At 42.3% G+C, this 19365-nt stretch overlaps 1 protein-coding gene across 2 annotated transcripts in view; it reads right to left on the bottom strand.

Moving 5' to 3' along the window:
• Positions 1 to 5115: 5115 nt before the first annotated feature.
• Positions 5116 to 19365, bottom strand: part of CEP97 (centrosomal protein 97) — a 36790-nt gene continuing 22540 nt past the window's right edge. Inside the window, exons 8-11 of one of the 2 annotated variants that reach the window (XM_077296783.1) lie at positions 18676 to 18806; positions 15398 to 16073; positions 9779 to 9854; positions 5116 to 8814 (exon numbers count right to left, since the gene is read on the bottom strand). In XM_077296783.1, coding sequence (XP_077152898.1) covers positions 8173 to 8814; positions 9779 to 9854; positions 15398 to 16073; positions 18676 to 18806 — 1525 coding nt within the window. In that variant the 3' untranslated portion in view covers positions 5116 to 8172. The remainder of the gene's footprint in view (positions 8815 to 9778; positions 9855 to 15397; positions 16074 to 18675; positions 18807 to 19365) is intronic. The other variant, XM_077296782.1, reaches the window with a different exon arrangement.

Here is a 19365-nt window from a genome sequence, read left to right as displayed (position 1 = left end):
TTGTCTCCCATAGTTGAGGTCTACCTATGATGTAAATTACAGACGCCTCTCATCTTTTTAAGTGGTGGAACTTGCACTATTGCTGACTGACTAAATACTTTTTTGCCCCGCTGTATGTATATATATATATATATATATATATATATATATACACACCATATGCTAATTGGCACAGTGCGGTATGATGGGTGTCACTGGTCTGTACTCTGCACCACCTCTGTCCCTGCTATCACTGGCCCTCCTACCTTGATTGACGTCTCTTCCGTCATCCACGGCTTATTCAACTATCGCGAACAAGAGCTGTGCTAGAGCAACAAACTCTATGAATGATGTCAACCACGTCAATCAAGGCAGGGTGGCCGGCGACTGCGGGGATAGAGGAGGCACCGAGCACAGACCAGCAACACCCATTGAACCAGGCCATGTTGATTAGCATATAGCGCAGAGGATTAATATGCCGGAGAGCTGAGCACTGATAAACAGGTCGGAGGATGCTGTGCAAGGCGACAAAGGTGGTAGATTAGTTTATATAAGGAAATCCAGATAACAGGTTCCATGTAATACTGAGCAGATTGCTAATCATCACATCAATTATGGCTGCCCTCCACTTGGCATAACTCAGGGTATCAGTTATTCCCAGTGTTACATTATTAAAACTGCCATATTTCCAATAAGATGGTACTATAATTTGGGGCTTTCTGGATTATGAATCACTCTGTCATTGGTCTGCTAGTATATCACGTCATGTCCGAGTCACTCTATTGTGAAGCATACACTATAATTATGTGGAAACATATTTAGCATGGAAGACTTGAATCATTCTAGATTGTGACACCCGAGAAACACTTATTAACGTAACCTGGAGATATGATGAACGTGGTGGTATCTGCTGCTTCATGCCTCATCTGCACCTGTACTGGGAAATTAAAATACGTCTTTCTTTACTTCAAAGATGATGGAGATAAAGCAGATGTCTAAAACAATGCTGGAGGCGCTGTGCTGTTGCTGGTGATAAATGAGGACCTTGTCCACTGTGAATTTTTTAGGTTAAGTTCCAAGGCTGATTTTTTTGCGCTGTGTATTTTCGCCTCACAAAAGATGCAGCGTCTTACAGTTCAGGCAAAGTAGATGCGATTTATAGAAGTCTCATGCCCACTGCATTTCTTTTCGGCACAGCATTAACTGTTTGAAATCCGCAACAGGTCAATTTGTTCTGCGAGTACGCAGAGTATTATGTGAGGGAGTTCCCCATAAAATTGCATCAGACGCAGAAAGCCCACAGCTAAGAAAAATGCATATGCGTTTTCAGTGCGTTCCTGCTGAAGAAGCACACTGAAATGTATGTTATCTGCACATGACTGTTGCAATAAAGTTTTGTCAAAGACAAATACCAGGAAGTATCAAAAACAAGCAGCTTTATTTATAACATGACAAAAAGTTTATGTGCCCCAAAATGGTGTCAAAATAATCTCCAACTAAAATAAGCCCTTGTACAGCTCTGCAAAAAAAATAAAAATAAATAGAATATGGCAACAAAAAAAATATTTATTTGTATTAAAAAAAAAGCATTTTTACAGTGTGATAGCAGCAAAGCATAAAAACCCCAATATAAATCTGGTATCACTGGAATTGGACCTACCCGAAGAATAAATCAGTTTAATCACTTATTCCACAGTAAACAGCGCAAAAATAAAAATAACTGTTCTTGTACTGCTGTCTATTTGTTTATTCTACCTCCCAAAAATGGGAATAAGGAACGGCTCACATTTATCCTGTGCCTTCTGATGAGCACTTACGACGGGGTTTGTAAATTCAAAAAAAATGCGATCCAGACAAAACCCCTGGTGGAACTACACACTTTTATAAGGCAGATGGAGTCACTTTGGACTCAGTCTGGTCTCTGTTCCGGTGGTGTCCCATCATTTTAAGAAACTTTTTAGCCCACAGATTTGTGCATGCCTAGAAAGATGGATACCACCGGAACAGACACCAAATGAAGTCCGAAGTTTCTCCATCTGCCTCATTAAAGTGGGTGGTTTCATTTACGGTTTCGTCAGAATTGCATTTTTGTGGGAATCACACGGAAACCTCGAGGTAAGTGCTCAGAGTAGAAAACAAGAATTTGATCCCAGCCTTATACTGGAAGCAGTCAAAAAATGCTATGTACCCAAAAATGTTACCAATAAAAACTTATCCTGCACAAAACCAGCCCCTACTCAGGTCTTGGGAATCAGACGTCAAAGGGGGCTAGCTCGGGCGAGTAAGGGGGTAACCCTGATTTTTTTGTCAAAAGTCATCACTGGGAATGTATCTTGGTGTTACGCCTTAGATCCTGAAACAAAACAACAGTCCAGCCAGTGGAAGACAGCTTCATCGGGCAGACCAAAAAAGCACCGCAAGTGAAATAAAATTTGAAGTCCATGATAGTTTGTTTTGTCGACGTCAAAGCAGTCGTTCACGTTGAATTTATTTCTCCGGGCAACACAATGAACCAACGTTACTATCTCCAAGTGCTGATTGCGTGATTCAGCGAGAAAAATAACGACCTGAATTGCAGCAATCGGGAGGACTTGCTGCTTCATCATGACAACGCAAGTGCCCACATAGACATAAAATTCAACCAGTTTTTGGTGAAAAACGGCATGATAGAGATTCCTCACCCCCTTACTCGCCCAACCTAGCCCGTTGCGACTTCTTATTCCTAAGAATTAAGAAAAACCTAAAGGGAAAGCGTTTTCAGGACAGTTACGGTAAGTGCCTCCAGCTATTTTTTCTTTACCCCTTCTAATAGCATTAGTTCAAAAGAATATAAAAAATATTTAGAACCGTGGAAAAACTATTGGGAAAATTGCATATCATAGATTTTGAAGGGGATTAATGTTTTAAAGATGTTATCTTGAATTAAAAAATTTAAATAAGTAGCTCTCATATATATTTTTTTTAAGTACCCCCTTGTATGAAGAGAAACTGGTCAGGTTTCAAATATTTGGCATGGTCATTAAGGTTAAAATTGCTTCCAACACTAAGGGGTTTGTGGGCACCATAGGCAGATTAGAGTTGTGATGAGCTCAGAGAATCAGTGTCCAGCAGGAGAGGCCACTTTATTGAAATGTGGATGGGGTGTATATACACTCCTGACAGAAAGGGCGTTATGCCAAGAGCAAGCAACCGTTTTGTGGGCTTTAGAAATAGACGTGTCTCGTTTTATTCAGCTTCTCAGGCACTTGAAATTTGTAGGGGGGGTTCTGTGAAAAGGTACATAGTGATGAGCGAACGTGCTATACACCCCCAGCCCCCAAAAGAAATCCAGTGAATTCTGCTCTCCCAAATCCAAATGCCCCCTCCCTTCTGAGCTTGTGTGTCTAAACCACATTTAGCATCCACATTTGGCAGAGGTATAATTTCCAAAATGGGGTCACTTGAGCGGGGATTCTGCTCTTATAGCACTTGGGGGCTCTGTATATGGAGGGCGCAAACTATTATAGTAAAATCTTCACACCAGGAGGCAAATAGCGCAGCCTCCCTCCCGAGTCTCTCCATATGGCTAAGCAGTACTATACAGCCACCTATGGGAGATTTACACGTTCAACAGAAATTGTGTGACAAATTTCGATGCCATTTTTCCCCGTGTGAAAATGTAAAACCTGAGGCTAAAATGTTATACATTTTTGTGAGGTATATGTGGTATCAACATGCTCACTGCACCCCTAAATAAATTCATTGGGGGGGGGGGGGTGTAGTTTGTAAAATGAGGGGGGGGGGGGGGGAGGTTCTGCTGTTCCGGCACCTCGAAGATGCTGCCAACGTGACATGGCACCCTCAAACCATCCCCGAAAAATTTGAACTCCAATATGGCGCTTCTTCCCTCCTGAGCTTTGCAATGTGCCTCAAATGTAGTTTTCGTCCACATATGCGGTATCTGTGTACTCAGGAGAAATTGCACAAAAAATTGTATGGTGCATTTTTTCCTGTTAACGTTGTGAAAATAAAAAATTGGGGGCTAAAAGAACATTTTTGTGTGAAAAATGTGATTTTTATTTTCACGGCTCTAATTTATAAACGTCTGTGAAGCACCTGGGGGTTCAACGTGGTCACCATACATGTAGATACATTCCTTAAGGGGTTTCCACTGTTTAGGCACATCATGTGCCCACCAAACGCGACATGGCATCCGCTCTTGATTCCAGCCATTTTTTTGTTCAAATAGTCAAACTGTGTTCCTTCCCTTCTGAGCCTTGCTGTATACCCAAACAGTAGTTTTCCCCCACATATGGGGTATTGGCGTACTCAGGTGAAACTGCACAACAAATCTCATGGTCCAATTTCTCCTGGTACCTTTGTGAAAAAAAAGGGGCGAAAGTAACATTTTTGAGAAAAAAAGGAAAATGTTTATTTTTTCCTTCCACATTGCATTAATTCCTGTGAAGCATCTTAAAGCAAACCTGTCAGCAGGATTTTGCTAAGTAAAATACAGAAACTGTCAGGTTGGCGCTGTTATACTGAATAAAATGATACCCTGGTTGATGAAATCCGTCTCGTGGAGGTTGTTTAATCTGTATTTTTTTTTTTTTTTTTTTGGGGGGGGGGGGGGTTTATGTGGTGCTCTGCTTATTCATCCTTATGGGTCATGACAGGTCACTATTATATGCAGTATGTAAAATAAGAGGCAGGTTACTGAAGGTTCAGTGACCTGTCATAAGCCATAAGGATGAATATCTAATCAGAGCACCACATGAAGACCCCACCACCACCATCACCCCAGGCTGCCCTGAAGAACGGGAATCTCATTAACTGAAAATAAAGGTTACACAACAACCGCAAGACGGATTTCATCAACCAAGGTATCATTGTAATCAGTATAACGGCGCCAGCCTGACACTATCTGTAGTTTACTGTGCACAATCCTGCTGACAGGTTCCCTTTGTAGGTTAATAAACTTCTTGAATGTGGTTTTGAAGACTTTGAAAGGTGCAGTTTTTAGAATGGTGTCACTATTGGGGATTGGTCATTAATTTGCAAAGTGGATTGATCCTTAAGGGGTTAAATAGAGATTATATTATCATATATGAATTTCAAACAGAGGGGAAAAAAGTGAATAAAAGACGAAAAAATTTTCATATTATAAAAATAACCTTTAATTTTTTGCTTGTTGTCAGAAGCTTTATTCACTGCTCAAAATGAAAAACAAAATTTGCACACTAAAAAAATACACAATATATATGATAAAAGGGCTTAAGTAATTCATGCACTCAATTCACACTTGTTCATACAAAATATATATATTTTTTTTATAACTGAATGCATCAAATTATTATTCTGGAAGCCTTCCTTTCTCACCAATATATATTCTTAACAGCCCATTCCCTGTTTAGGTTCTATTCACACATGGCTTCCTTTTAAAGGACAATTCCACATAGTCATAGACTTTATGGTGCACTATGCTAATGTGCAAAGATGATGGAAACCTTAACTGAACCCCTGATAGTCCCTCGTAATGCAAGTGTGAGCAGAGCCTAAAATTTACCAGGAATATACATTCTCATATTTCTGCGTGGTAGGATTGGGGATCAATAAGTTGTACATTTAGGTGTGAAAGTAGTGTGGACCAGTGGTACGAAACTGATCGACTTCTATCTATAAAGGTGCCCGAACACACAAGAAAGAGGTTGGCCGATGGCGGGTTCCATTGACAGCTAGCCCTCTTAACTCCCCAATATACATGAATGCTCTGTTCATAGAAGGGATAGAAGATAAAGCTGCTGTCAGACAGCTCTGGCAGAGTCTAATCTACCCTGAATGTAAAAGGATCTGCCAGATACTTCCGCAAGGGAAGAGGTGGAAGCTCCCATGTACATGAGATAGGCATCTGATCCCATCAAAATCAGTGGTGCAGACAATTATAATGGACACGTGACTGTTCCATGGGCATAATTACCAGCTGGCATAATGGTCCTACCATAATGAGAATTAAACGTATAGGATGTCAAACACCTTATAAAATAAATCGGCACCCTTACCAGCATAGTAGCAGTTGGGAATAGTGAAGGGACCGGTCAGCTTCCCTTAAATCTCATGCGTATGAAACTTTTAGGAACGTCTACATCCTAGCCACATGCCCTGACAACCAGCATGCTGGGCGTTACAGCTTTACCATCCTAGCCGCATGCCCTGACAACCAGCATGCTGGGCGTTACAGCTTTACCATCCTAGCCGCATGTGCTGACAACCAGCATGCTGGGCGTTACAGCTTTACCATCCTAGCCGCATGTGCTGACAACAAGCATGCTGGGCGTTACAGCTTTACCATCCTAGCCGCATGCCCTGACAACCAGCATGCTGGGCGTTACAGCTTTACCATCCTAGCCGCATGCCCTGACAACCAGCATGCTGGGCGTTACAGCTTTACCATCCTAGCCGCATGCCCTGACAACCAGCATGCTGGGCGTTACAGCTTTACCATCCTAGCCGCATGCCCTGACAACCAGCATGCTGGGCGTTACAGCTTTACCATCCTAGCCGCATGCCCTGACAACCAGCATGCTGGGCGTTACAGCTTTACCATCCTAGCCGCATGCCCTGACAACCAGCATGCTGGGCGTTACAGCTTTACCATCCTAGCCGCATGCCCTGACAACCAGCATGCTGGGTGTTACAGCTTTACCACTAGTGTACACTATCGTAAGGCGCATACACAAATACACATCAGTGCCAATATACAAAATAACATGGAGAAAGCTAACCAAGAGATCACTCAGAAATAAAATAATATAAATATGTGCTATAAAATAAGCATAGAAATCATAATACAGGTACAATGTGACACTGATCACTGTGGCACAGGCATAGGCAGGCAAGATCTCAAGCAATGGGGACAGAATGGTCCACACACCCAAATTGTGCCTTCATGTTTTTTACCTATGTAATGTAATAAAATCTCTGGGCAAGTGAAGGCAGAATGATATTAAGTTGGACTGATTCCTTCACCGCTGTGTTCAACAGGTTCATGTAGGCTACAAGGAGAAGTATTTGATGTCAATGAGACAAGTCATCGCTTCTTATGGAACAACACTGCCAATATAACAAGGGTGGAAGCCGTCTATTCATGGAAGAAGGCTCAGGTGACCATGAGGAGGGGATCCGACGACCTGCCATACAATAAGGGCAATCCCAGCTGCAGTGTAACCCAAGAATTTAACTGAAGATATATCATGCTATGAAAAACCTAAAAGACAACTAGTGAGAGCTGCAGAAAAATAAATCCTGTGTTTTCAGACTCGTACTGTGCCATGTGTTCAGATATCAACTGCTGAAGACAGAGCTCTAAACTAATGACACTGTGGCGAGGCAGGCTATCAAAGGAGTCTTATTAATGCCCTATCGAGGCTCAGTGCGTTCCTCCGAACCAACAGCTCTTGTTCTGGAGGACTCGGGCTCCCCTTCTATTACATGGACCACCATTCATCTGCATGGCCAGCAGGTAATACATGTGCCAAGGTGGCCCTTGCTGTGGCCATGTCATTCAGCTGTGATCATTTTGGGTGCTAGCAGGATTGTTCCCTATTCTAGAGGACTTCGACTGGTTGCCAGCATGATTGTGTTTCTGGTCGGCACAGTGCATGGTAACAAGCACTTATTCACCATAAGAATTAGATTTCCACTCTGTGACAATTAAAAAGGATCCTGCTACTGTCACATCTGTTGGCAAAAAAACTACTTTTAGAGAAATTAACGGCAATGGAAGTTTGCTTCTTTTATGGCTATGATATGTGCCATATGTACCTAGAAACATGACGGAATTCTAGCAACAACAGACAAACATGCTGCAAATCGGTTCGGATGTAGAACCAGGACGTAGCTCTATCCTCCTGACTGGAGACAGTAATAATACGGTCTGTAACTTCAATGGGGCTTCACAGTTCATGCACCAACAAAGTGTACACTGGAAAGCAACTGTACCACATGGGACAAATCAGACAACTTACTGCGACCTTTTCTACTCAAGAGACCTAAAGCCTTGACATGTATGGTGATTATTTCATGTAGGAGTGCTCCAGTTGTATCTCCGCCTCCATCTCATGGAATGGAACATTTACAGAACGGCCTATAGTAGTCATTATTTAATCCTACTACAATACCCAGCCAGTGCCGAGGAGGTGGCAGGGCAGCCTCTCCTTACTGCATTACTTCTGGTGCCTCAGTACAAGTGTCCGGTGATGCCACCAAGCTTTGTGCCACATCAGAGGTCTCACAAACATCTTCATGTGCTTCCAGCCCTTCCTTCTTCCCATTCTCACAATCAGGACTGAAGCTACTGGAGAGGAGATCAGAGTTTACGGAGCTGTTGCTCATTTCAGGCCTAGTTTCTTCAGTCACATCACTTGTGTCATCCTCTGTTTGCTCAAGTTGCTGCACTTTTTCCAGATATTGCTGCAGGAGACTGCTGTCTTGGTCTGTACTGGAGTCATCCTTACTACTGTCACTGTGATATTGAGGTTTTGTCTCCTGAACCTCTATGAGATCAGATAATGGCGGATGATAGTGTTTCACAGTCACCAGGGATTGCTCAGAAGATACGCTTCCCTCCGTGGAGCTCTTTTCAGAACTGCTCATTTCCTGATGAGAAGTCTGTTCTATATTAATAGAGTGAAACCCTGAGTCTGGGATGTCAGGGCTGGTTTTCCTACTTGTGGTTTCAGGTGCAGATTCTGCTGAAAATGACTGCTTTCCCGATCCCTCAGGTGGATGGACGTCAGACTCTGGAATACTATCAATCTGCCCACATACTTTGTTTTGCCATTCTTGAATAGATCGGACCTGAGAAGACACAAAATTCCCAGATACAAGGTAAGTTTGTGCTTCTCTATAGTGAATTTACCAATGGAAATAAATACTGAAACACAAAGAAATCACTCAACACGGCAACAGATCACTGGAAATTATAAAATCTGACTCCGAAATGTAAAACACTGTACAATCACACCACAATTATTAGTGTCCTTGTATGCTGCGTCATATCTCCATCCATATCTTCTGCTTACCAATACTAATGTACTGCACGACTACTGTGATCCACTGTGTGTTGCAAATGACTCTTAAAAATAGAAAATCTATTTAATGGTTTAAATATTCCAGAAGATGAATATAATTCATCTCTATAGCAGAGCAAGTTGTAAATTGCCTTGTAAACGGATTTATCTACAGACTTCATTGACATGTGTAAAAGCAGCATAGTATGAAGACTCCCTGATGAAGCATAAGCGAAACGCGAGTTGGAGTGGTGCGACGAGGCTGTGGCCTGCCCTCCATGGTTAGTATCACGTGTCCACTCTGATATACTACCTCATTATTGTGGGCTTATATCTCTGGCACTGTGCAATAAACATAGATTTATATCTGGATCTATTAGATTTGTCCTCTTTTCGCTTATTAGTTATCATTATCAGTTATTTTTATACTTAGCTTATTGATATTACTTATTTATTTGCATGAATTTAGTTTCCCCCTCCTCTCCCCTTTTTATACATTTTTGAATCAGGTCTCTTGTTTCATGTCGTTTTTAGATCTACTGTTCTCATATAATGAAATCAGTAAAGTCATTGATATACCGATTTTGCCTGCTTTTTGAATAGTGTTTAGGTTATATACTCTGATATTTTTATTTTTGGGCTGTAATTTATATCTTTTAAACGTTTAGGGATGTCCTTTTTGATGCCAGGTGTCAATCACAATTTTCAGAGTTAGGTTTCCCTTCTCACACAATGGTCTTTAATAAAACTACCTGGTCCCATAAGTATCGGAGAGCGTCCTCTTGTACAAGTCTCTGTACCCGCTCCTCGTCTCTTTCTTTCTTCAACCTAGAGCATAAAAGAAAAGGTTATTATTGTGTTTTTTTTTTAACAATACGCCTAATTTGTCAGGATTATTTGATAAAACAACCTAGAATAATGACAATTACAAGCATGCAAACATTATACTGACTAGTTACACAAGGAGTAAGGCAATGTCCATGTACAGCGGGACCTTACCGGGCTATAAAGCGAGTACATGTTAGCCCTAGCATCCTTACATTATAATTCTAGTATGATTATTGTTATTATTCCTCTTTTTAGTTTTTGCAGAAAATAATCTGTTACCAGTCATAAGCATGCTATCGGCTGTAACCAGATGGCAGAAGACGCTGTAATGGACGTGGCCGGTGTAATCTCTGCTCTAGAACTCATGAACGCCTCACACTTATAACACCATGATATCCAAAAGCTGGAGTAGTGCTGCGTCCCCCCTCTCAGTGACTACAGACCCCTGCCCCCTGCATTGTCAGGGTGCAATTGGCTAAGCCCTATCCAGGCTATTCTCCGCTACGTTGGTGGAGAAGTCATAAAAGTCACAAAGATGTTTGTACAACTTTGAGTTGTGCAAAGATCTGGTGTCATCTCAAGCAGTTTTATGGCAGAATTCTGGCGAAAATTGATGAATCGGGCCCTAGTGCTTTTAGCTGCCAACGTTTTTGTATTCTATAGGCGGCAGGCTAAATACTAAACACAGAAAGGAGACTTCAGTTCCTCCCTTTCATAGTGTGACAGATGACATCAGCACGGAATCCGTGTAGTCACACACTGCTCCCTAGTGGCACATGCAGCTGTAGTTTCATTTCCTTATATACAGATTATAATGAGCCGTTTAGTATAAAAGAATGTGCCTTTTCATGGTTCCATTAATTATAAGATTATATAGTAAATTTAATTGTATATTGTTCTGCATTTCAATTGGATTTCACCTTAATGAATGTGTCAACACCATGAATGATTTTATCTAGCATCTGAGGTTACAAAGGAGGTCCCGTTATACAAGGTCAAGGCACATGCTAGTACGTGTCACAACATTGAGGTTGGAGTGGGTCTGATCTAGAGAACGAAGGTGTAGGGGTCATTCTGACATCTCAGGCATGGCAGAGTTACGGGCATATTAGGGTGTTATTGTTTTCCCCTGCACAGAAAGCGACGGAGCGTCACAGTGCAAGGAACATTAGTGAAGAGGCTCCAACCTGCAGATCAAGGTTTGGGGGGTTCAGGATGTCAGACGTCCACTCATGTCTTGCCACTTGTCATCTTTATGGTATTGAATAGCATAGATCCAGAGTAAGAAACCTAGAGAGATCACTATAGATCCGAGACCTGAGCTATTTCCAGCACCATGTGAAACATGTCTAACACAGAGGATGGAAACTTTCCAATAAGTGACTTCTGGCAACAAAAAGCTAAAATTAGGTAAAAAATAACCCTGCTGTGTACATTCCACTGCTATATATAGGATTGATACTAAAGATAGAAATCCGGAACAGATTCCTGCCGTTCAGGTGGAGCAGGATTCTTCTTGCACAGAGATCACACTTGTCCGACATGAGAAACTAACAAACCATCTCACCGAAAAGAGACGAGCTGAAGTGAGAAGTGACATGGCATTTTTTGGGTGGCTTCTGCTCAGAAGCTGCCACCTGCTATACTTCACAGTATGGAGTAAAAGCCAGCAGCAAAAGAAAGGAAAGGAAAACTACCGCCGGTGTCTGCTGGGAAAATGTGACGGCTGTGCTAGCGTCTAGAGACGCCATATGCACACGACATCTTTCTCTGGAGGATTCCGCCTAGAACCCCTCTGAAAAAGAGAGAACATATGCACTGCAATGTCAAAACGATTTGCTGTGCATTGGTTTCATCTTTTTTTCGCTCTCTTTTTTCTTTTCTTTTAAACAGCTTCAGGCTTTGAAAGCCGGGAAATGGCTGGAATAGGTGGCCTGACCATTCTTTGAGCCGTCACTATCTTATATATGAAATAAAAATAAAGCCGCTCCACTGAAAAACTGATGCAGAAGACATCAAAGGCGACCCTCAGGGAAAACGCAGCTGGCTTTTTCCTTCTACTTAAAAAACAAAAACAAAGCAGGAACATAGGGGTCTAAAAGATGTCATGTGCACATACCCCCAGGACTCATTCACACGTCTGATTATTCCACGTATGAGAACAACAGACCAGATATTCTGACCAGACTTTGATCAGAGTGTGGTTCGAGTGTCATCCATTGTGGAGAAATTTAAGGGGAACCTGTCACCAGGATTGTGCACAGTAACCTACACACAGTGTCAGGTCAGCGCCATTATACTGATTACAATGATACCTTGGGTGATAAAATCCGTCTTGTGGTTGTTGTTTATTTTCAGTTTTGTGCTAATAATATGCTTCGTGCTCTGGGGCGGCTACATGTGGTGCAGACGCAGCGGGCACCATTTTAAAATTGATTTTTTTTTGTACTATCTGAATAACATCAAGCACAATCATTATCAGGACAGTAACCATGCGATTATGCTGCAGCGCAGGTGTCACGGCCGGCACCAGCCTGCAGAAGGGTTTTTTTCTTCAGTATGTACAGGTATTCATTATGTAATCTAGGGGGCAGATCAGTGAGGGATCAGTGACCTGTCAGCAGGCTTCATTATGAATATCTAATCAGCACCACAGGAAGACCCCCATAGGCCGCCCTGGACCACGAGAATCTCATTAACTCAAAACTGAAAAAAAAAGATTAAAGAACCACAAGACGGAAAAAAAAAAGTTTCTTAAACCTGATAATCCGTGAAAATCAGACCACACTCAATTGTCATCCGAGTACAGTCTAATATTTTCTCAGACCCATTGACTTGCATTGCTTCTCTTGATCTGACCTTTGGGTCAAAATTGGACATGTCTCTAATATTTTCCTTAACCACTCAGTCCAAAGGAAAGAAAAAATAGGAGATGTACACAGCTAGTACATGTCTGTGAAATCCACGGATAGCACACATACGCAAAAATCAGAACTGTGCATGAGCCCTAATAGTGAGAGGTGAAGCCTTCCATCATCCATACAAATAACACTGGGACCAAGGCCAAAAACACAGGGAAACTACCTCAGCGCCATCTACTGGTCACCAGCAGAGAACAGTGAAGCAAAGCGTCCTCTCCTGCATCTCTATGAGCAGAATATTGTACGATTAAACAGACTGGCCTGCAACAACACACAATTATGAATGTGGAATATTCAGATATTCATTTCACCATTCACCCTCCATTCTGGCTAATAAACCAGACTTGTGTACTTAGGACCCCTCCTCCATTTTCAGAGAATTCTCCAATACAGCATTTTAGGATAACCCCTTAAGGACAAGGCGAATTTTCACTTTCTTATTTTTCTATTGATATAGATGTGTGACCGCTTGTTTTCAGTGGGGAAAGAAAAATTCAAAAGAGGGATAAGAGCCCATTCAATGGTAAAAATGACATGGGAACACGATTCTCCACAGGTCAGTACAATTACAGTGATACCAAACTTGCCTAGATGGTTTTTTTCTCTCTTTTTTATTTATTTAAAGTAATGAAAAAAAAAGTCATAAGCTTGTATAAAAAAAAAAGAAAAAAAAAAAAAAAAAAAGATTTTTCTTGCCATTTCCAAGACGTTCCGTAACGTTTCCATTTTCTCGCCAATTGATCTGTGTGCAGGATTGTCTTTTGCCTGGGGAGCTTATTGTGTTATTTTTTGGGGGTTGGTGCATTTCTATATTTTTTTTTTTTACAGGTTAATTTTATATTTTGATGGTTTGGACTTTAACGGAAGAGAGGATACCAAATATGTTTTTCCCACTTATTTAATTGCACATTACTATTTAGTTCCCTCAGGGTCGCATTCACTCAATCGCTTACACTATATACTGCAATCCAAGTGTAAATCATGGTCAGTATGGAGTACCAGGTCGCAGAGGGGGCTTCAGAAGGCCCCAGGCTGCTACAGTAAACCATCAGTGTTGCGGGGGAGCAGTGGGAGCCACTGGGTGCGAGCCCCAGAGACCGCTGTCCTCTAAATGTTACCAGCCGTGTCGGTGCTCAACTCCAGCCACAACTGTAAGGCCTCTTTCACAATTGCGTTGTGTGACGTACGTCGCAATCCGTCGCTTTGGGAAAAAACGGATTCTGCAAATGTGCCCGCAGGATGCGTTTTTTTCCCATAGACTTGTGTTGCTGACGGATCGCGACGTATCGCCATACATCACGTCCGTCGTGCAACGGATCCGTTGTGTTTTGGCGGACCGTTGGCACGAAAAAACGTTCAAGGGAAAATTTTTTCGTACGTCGCGTCCGCCATTTTCTACCGCGCATGCGTGGCCGAAACTCCGCCCCCTCCTCCCCGGACTTCAGAATGGGCAGCGGATGCGTTGAAAAACTGCATCCGCTGCCCACGTCGTGCCACGTTTTTAGCAACGGACCCGTACCGACGCAAGTGTGAAAGAAGCCTTAGGCCACATTCATACGTTCAGTATTTTACCTCAGTATCTGTAAGCCAAAACCAGGAGAGGAACAATCAGAGGAAAAGTATAATAGAAACCCGTCACCACTTCTGTATTTATCTCCCACTCCTGTCTTTGGCTTATAAATACTGAGGTAAATACTGACCAAATACTGAACGTGGCCTTTCATATAGCATTTTCTGTGTGTGAAGATGGTCACAAAATGGTTACTGAAATATACAGTAGCTCTCCCAGGGCAACTTATAACAGATGGTGTCATGCCGGCAGATTAATATTACGGGCGGCATGGTGGCTCAGTGGTTAGCACTGTAGCTTTGCAGCCCTGAGTTATAAGCTGACCTAGGACCTTTCGATTCCGAGCCCCTCATAGAGTGATGGCAATGTCTGGAAGGTGTAGCAGAATACACTGGTGCTATATAAGTATAAGAAATAAGTAATCCTTTACAAAGATGCCACGGGTGTGAGACTTGCCGAGATCCAAGTGAATTTAAATACTTCCTTCCATAATTGCACTATATTATGTTTCTATAATAAAACCATACTATAATTCCCTTGGATGATTATATGTCATATCCCTATTATCAGATGAGTGAGGACCCTAACCCCGGCACCCCCACTGATCGGATGTCTCCAGGTGCCGCAGCAGTCAGATGTACACAGCGTATAGGTGCACAACAGCACAGCTCCGTTCACTGTAACGACGGCCGAGCTTCAGCACCCAAGATCGGCCACTACATTGTGAACAGAACTGTGCTGCTGCGTCATCCATATACTGCTTACATCCGGCTGCTGAGGACAGGCAATTGGTGGGATTGGTCAGACACCCAACAATCTGATTCTAAGAACAGGCCATCAATATGAAAATCCTGGACAACCCCATCAATTTCCTACATTGTATGAATATAAGGGGTCATGTACATAGCCCCGTGAGATGGGTGTGATGGAGAATGCAGCAAGTCCAGTAGTCTGGGTCCTGCACCCCTATGTAAAACCCATTCCAGCTCATATAGTTTCCATTAATGAGAGATGCCGAGTTCACCCGTGAGTAAACAATCAGTGGGACATACCTGGAGACTTGTTGGCCGAGGAAGACGATGTGCTCCTGCATTCTGCTTAGTCTGATTTCATACTGGACTTCTTTGACTTTGGGGTTATGTTTTCTAACATAAAAGCCTCTCCAGCAAGACTGCAGTTGTGTCGCTGCTTTGTTCTTCCTATTCAGGTGGTCGGTGTCTGTTTCCTGTAACCCTTTGCTGTCTACAGCATCACTGTAAGAGGAGGAGGCACTGGATGGCTGGGTATGCTCCGTCACAGAGTCATAAGAGGACTGAGAACTGTCGTTACATTGTGACAGATGCTCAGCAGACTTTCCCGGAATGATGGCGACAACTGTTGGGCCAACTTCATCTTCTTTTCCCTGCGATACTAAATTCTCAGAACTACCTCTGCTCATCTCCGTCAGGGAGTTCCCTGCATTTAGTTCCTCTGTTAGGCCAGGTACCCTGTGCTCTACACCAGGAGACATGGGGGATAGACCAGGAGCAACGGGCATGAAGGTGGACTCAGAGGAAAGAAGGCTACGGTTCAGCTTATCCTCATCAGTCTGGATGTCTTCAAGATAAAGGTTGCTGTAATGTGATGGTCCAGACTGAGCCGAGCTGGAGGACAGATTTCTTGATGTGGAGGAATAATGGTCTTCAGAATTACTTGTGCCTAGCCAAGTGTTGACCATGACGGTTGGATCTAGGAAGGTCAAATAAACAACTTAATAAAAAAATAAGTGTCACCACATTGCAAAGTGCTTGTAAATTTTAAGAAAAAAGCAAAAATGACCTGTCACATCCGTGGGTAAGTAGAAGTCTTCAAGCTTTATTGGGACATATCAAAGCAAAACCCACCACGGTAGTGAGTAAGAACACGCTGCCACCTGACACCATTCTGGCCTTGGCACCCTTATTCCTAGTATGGCTGGGTATTATGGGATATCCTATCTAAAGGTTAAACTAGCAGTCGAACGGAAGAAGAAATGTGCAAAAGATAGGAATTCACTGGAAATGCAAACAGAGCATACAAAATACATTACAAGGACAGAATAAATATACCATACCTGAAATAAAGGAGAAACTAATACATAAGCATGGTATCATGCTTTACTGTAAACTATATGGGATGCTAAAGGTGACTTTTTTGGATGCCCACAATGGGGAAACGGATGGTTTTTCCTTTTTTTGGAATAGAGATGGTTAATCCACCAGTTAGGGGAAGAGATTGGCAAAAAAAACTCCATCTAAGAAAAGCATTTTGGATTATTAGATAGGACACCAAAACGCCAAACGGCATGAATTATAGAGATGAGACCCGTCTATTAATGTCTTCTTTATCTGAGGAATATGTATTCCACCATTGTAATGTATTTTGTACGTTGTTTGCATTTCCAGTGACACTTCATGTTCCATTCCTTTAGATACGATATCCCACAGTACCTAGCCATATAACGACTAAGGGCGCCAAGGCCTGAAACATGTCAGGTGGCAGCGTGTTCTTACTAACCACCATAGTGGTTTGTGTCTTAAAATGTCCCAATAAAGCTTTAAGACTTTTACTTACCCACAGATGTGAAAGTCCATTTTTTCTTGGACATTAATCATTTGTCATCGGTCATGAATTGACACCTGCTCCTTTTGGGTATGACAGCTTACATTTGTGCACGTTGAGGCTTTTCTTTCTTTGCTTTTTAAAAACTATTTTCCTTGTTATTAAAAATCCACTCAAATTTCAAAAATGTCAGGATGCTGTGGTCTTGCAGTGGTTGCTTAGCATGTGCCGTGTCTACAAGCTCTTGGTAATAGAGCTTGTATGTGCTGATTTAAACATGGCCGGATCACTACAGTGCACCATCCAGCCAGCTTTAGTACTACAGCACTCCAACTATGCTGCAGAGGTAAAGCCGCCACTGCTTGCAACATTGCAGAATGCACAATTAGTCGTCTAAAACCCCAGGCCAGCAAGAAGCCAGGAGGCAGAAAAGCCGTGCACTGCTGCAGATGAAACATGAGAAAACCCGTACATGAAGACATCAGAAACACAGATAATTCTATCAGATTTTCTGTATGACCATCTCCTTAGTATAAGCAGTCCTTGGTAAAAGGTGTCGCTGCATCTCACTATTGTATGGTCCATCCGCAGACGCAGCAGAGCATGCCCCACTTGCCCTGAGATACCCCCAGTCAGTTACAGTAGCCTATAGTGCACCTATGGGGTGGGAAGTAAAGAGCCTACTACTATCTACTCAGATTTTCCAACCTCCCTGCCCTAGCAACAAAAGCAAAAGAAATAAAACGGATAATAATGCACAGCATCCAATGTACCTAAGAACAAAAGTTGCAATTTATATAGATGTTACCCTACAAGAACCTTTATCACAGATCTAATGTGAGGACATTGCCAAAGTGTAGAGGAGCGCAAACCTCCATAGATAAGAGATTGTGTATGGAGTAGAATACAGCGCCACTATATGCTTACATGTACCATCTCGTCCGCTTTCCCTCTGCATTTATAGATTCTCACGCTACACCACTGTCATCAAGAACCTCAGGATGAATACAGTAAAAGCACATAATGCTTAGGAAACACAGGTACTGTGATTATATAGATCATTACCGGCCATTTTCAATGTATGGAAATCTGCTCCTCTGATCGCAAAACATATTTATGCCGTGTCTGCCTATGTGACGTGATATATGGTGGCGTGTGCACACGGAAGGGAAGTTACCAGGATTTGTTCCAGGCTTCCCAGCATCCGCCTCTGCTTGCAACAGGAAAACGCAACTATTTGACAGTATATTAGAGAACGGATTATAAGTTACACTATTTGTAATGTAATCAATCATATTTCCCACAAAGCAAATTATATTTCTTGCTTTTTATATGGAAAAATGCATGTATGCCTTATTCCAATGAATGTTCTCAGTAGAAAAAAGGTCAACAACCAAAAAAACCCCCACTGAATCGTGAATAATAAAACAAAAATATTTGCAGAAACCTAGTTAAGTGGCCGCTAGACCAGAGCCCTGCAAACCTACTACAGGAGCCATTGCTGGCGCTTCTTCTAATTATTAGGCCAGCGTGATGTTATTTGTGTGTGTCATCACAACAGAATGATGTTGTGGGCCTACTAACAAGAAGATGGTGGTAGGTAGGGGGAGGTACGCAGTACTCTGGCCGGCAACCATGGACTTCTGATGTGGCCGTTGTACCAGGATCCTGTATATCTTTTTTGCTTAATGTGAATTACATCTATATTGTCAAATATGTACAATGAAGAAAAAAATATATGCCTGCTTACCACTATTATTAGACGGATGAAGAGTTCTGGTGGGGCTCTGCTGCTCAGCTGATGTGTACGATCTTTTATTAGGAGTTGAAGAGAGATGGGCCTCGTTACGAATCTGGTGCATTAATTGTCTTTGATGTAACCTAATCAAAGACAACAAAACTGAATTAGATTGTGATCATATTCTGAAAACAAAATCTATATTTGATACAGATGTAAAGGTTTAGTTGGAGACAACTCCTCCATATGATGATGCAGGTGACAGAGGATGATGAACAAGCTTCCGGAGAACTGAAGATTACACAGTGGTTCAGTATAAATGCGCAGTCAGACAGCCGTATATATCTGACCGAAATCGGAACGCAGTGCATGGACTGGCTGGTAGCTCTCCTGAACCAAGCGTGAGAACTATAAACAAATGAAGCCGTCACGCTGGGGTCAGGAGAGCCGATGGCCAGTCCATGCACTGCGCTCCGATCTCGGTCAGAGTTATACGGCCGTCTGACTGCGCCCTAAGGCTATGTGCACACGTCAGGATTTCTTGCAGAATTTTCCTGAACAAAACCGGACATTTTCTGCAAGAAATCCGCATGCATTTTTTCGCCTTTTCTGTGCGTTTTTTTCCGGAGCTTCCCAATGCATTAAATAGTGGCTAAAACGTGAAAAATCTGCCAAATTAATGAACATGCTGCGTTTTTTACC

Source organism: Ranitomeya variabilis, chromosome 3 (assembly GCF_051348905.1).
Source record: "Ranitomeya variabilis isolate aRanVar5 chromosome 3, aRanVar5.hap1, whole genome shotgun sequence".
Classification (NCBI taxonomy): Eukaryota; Metazoa; Chordata; class Amphibia; order Anura; family Dendrobatidae; genus Ranitomeya; species Ranitomeya variabilis.
Note: the sequence above shows the minus strand (reverse complement) of the source record. Positions and strands in the feature narration are given on the sequence as shown.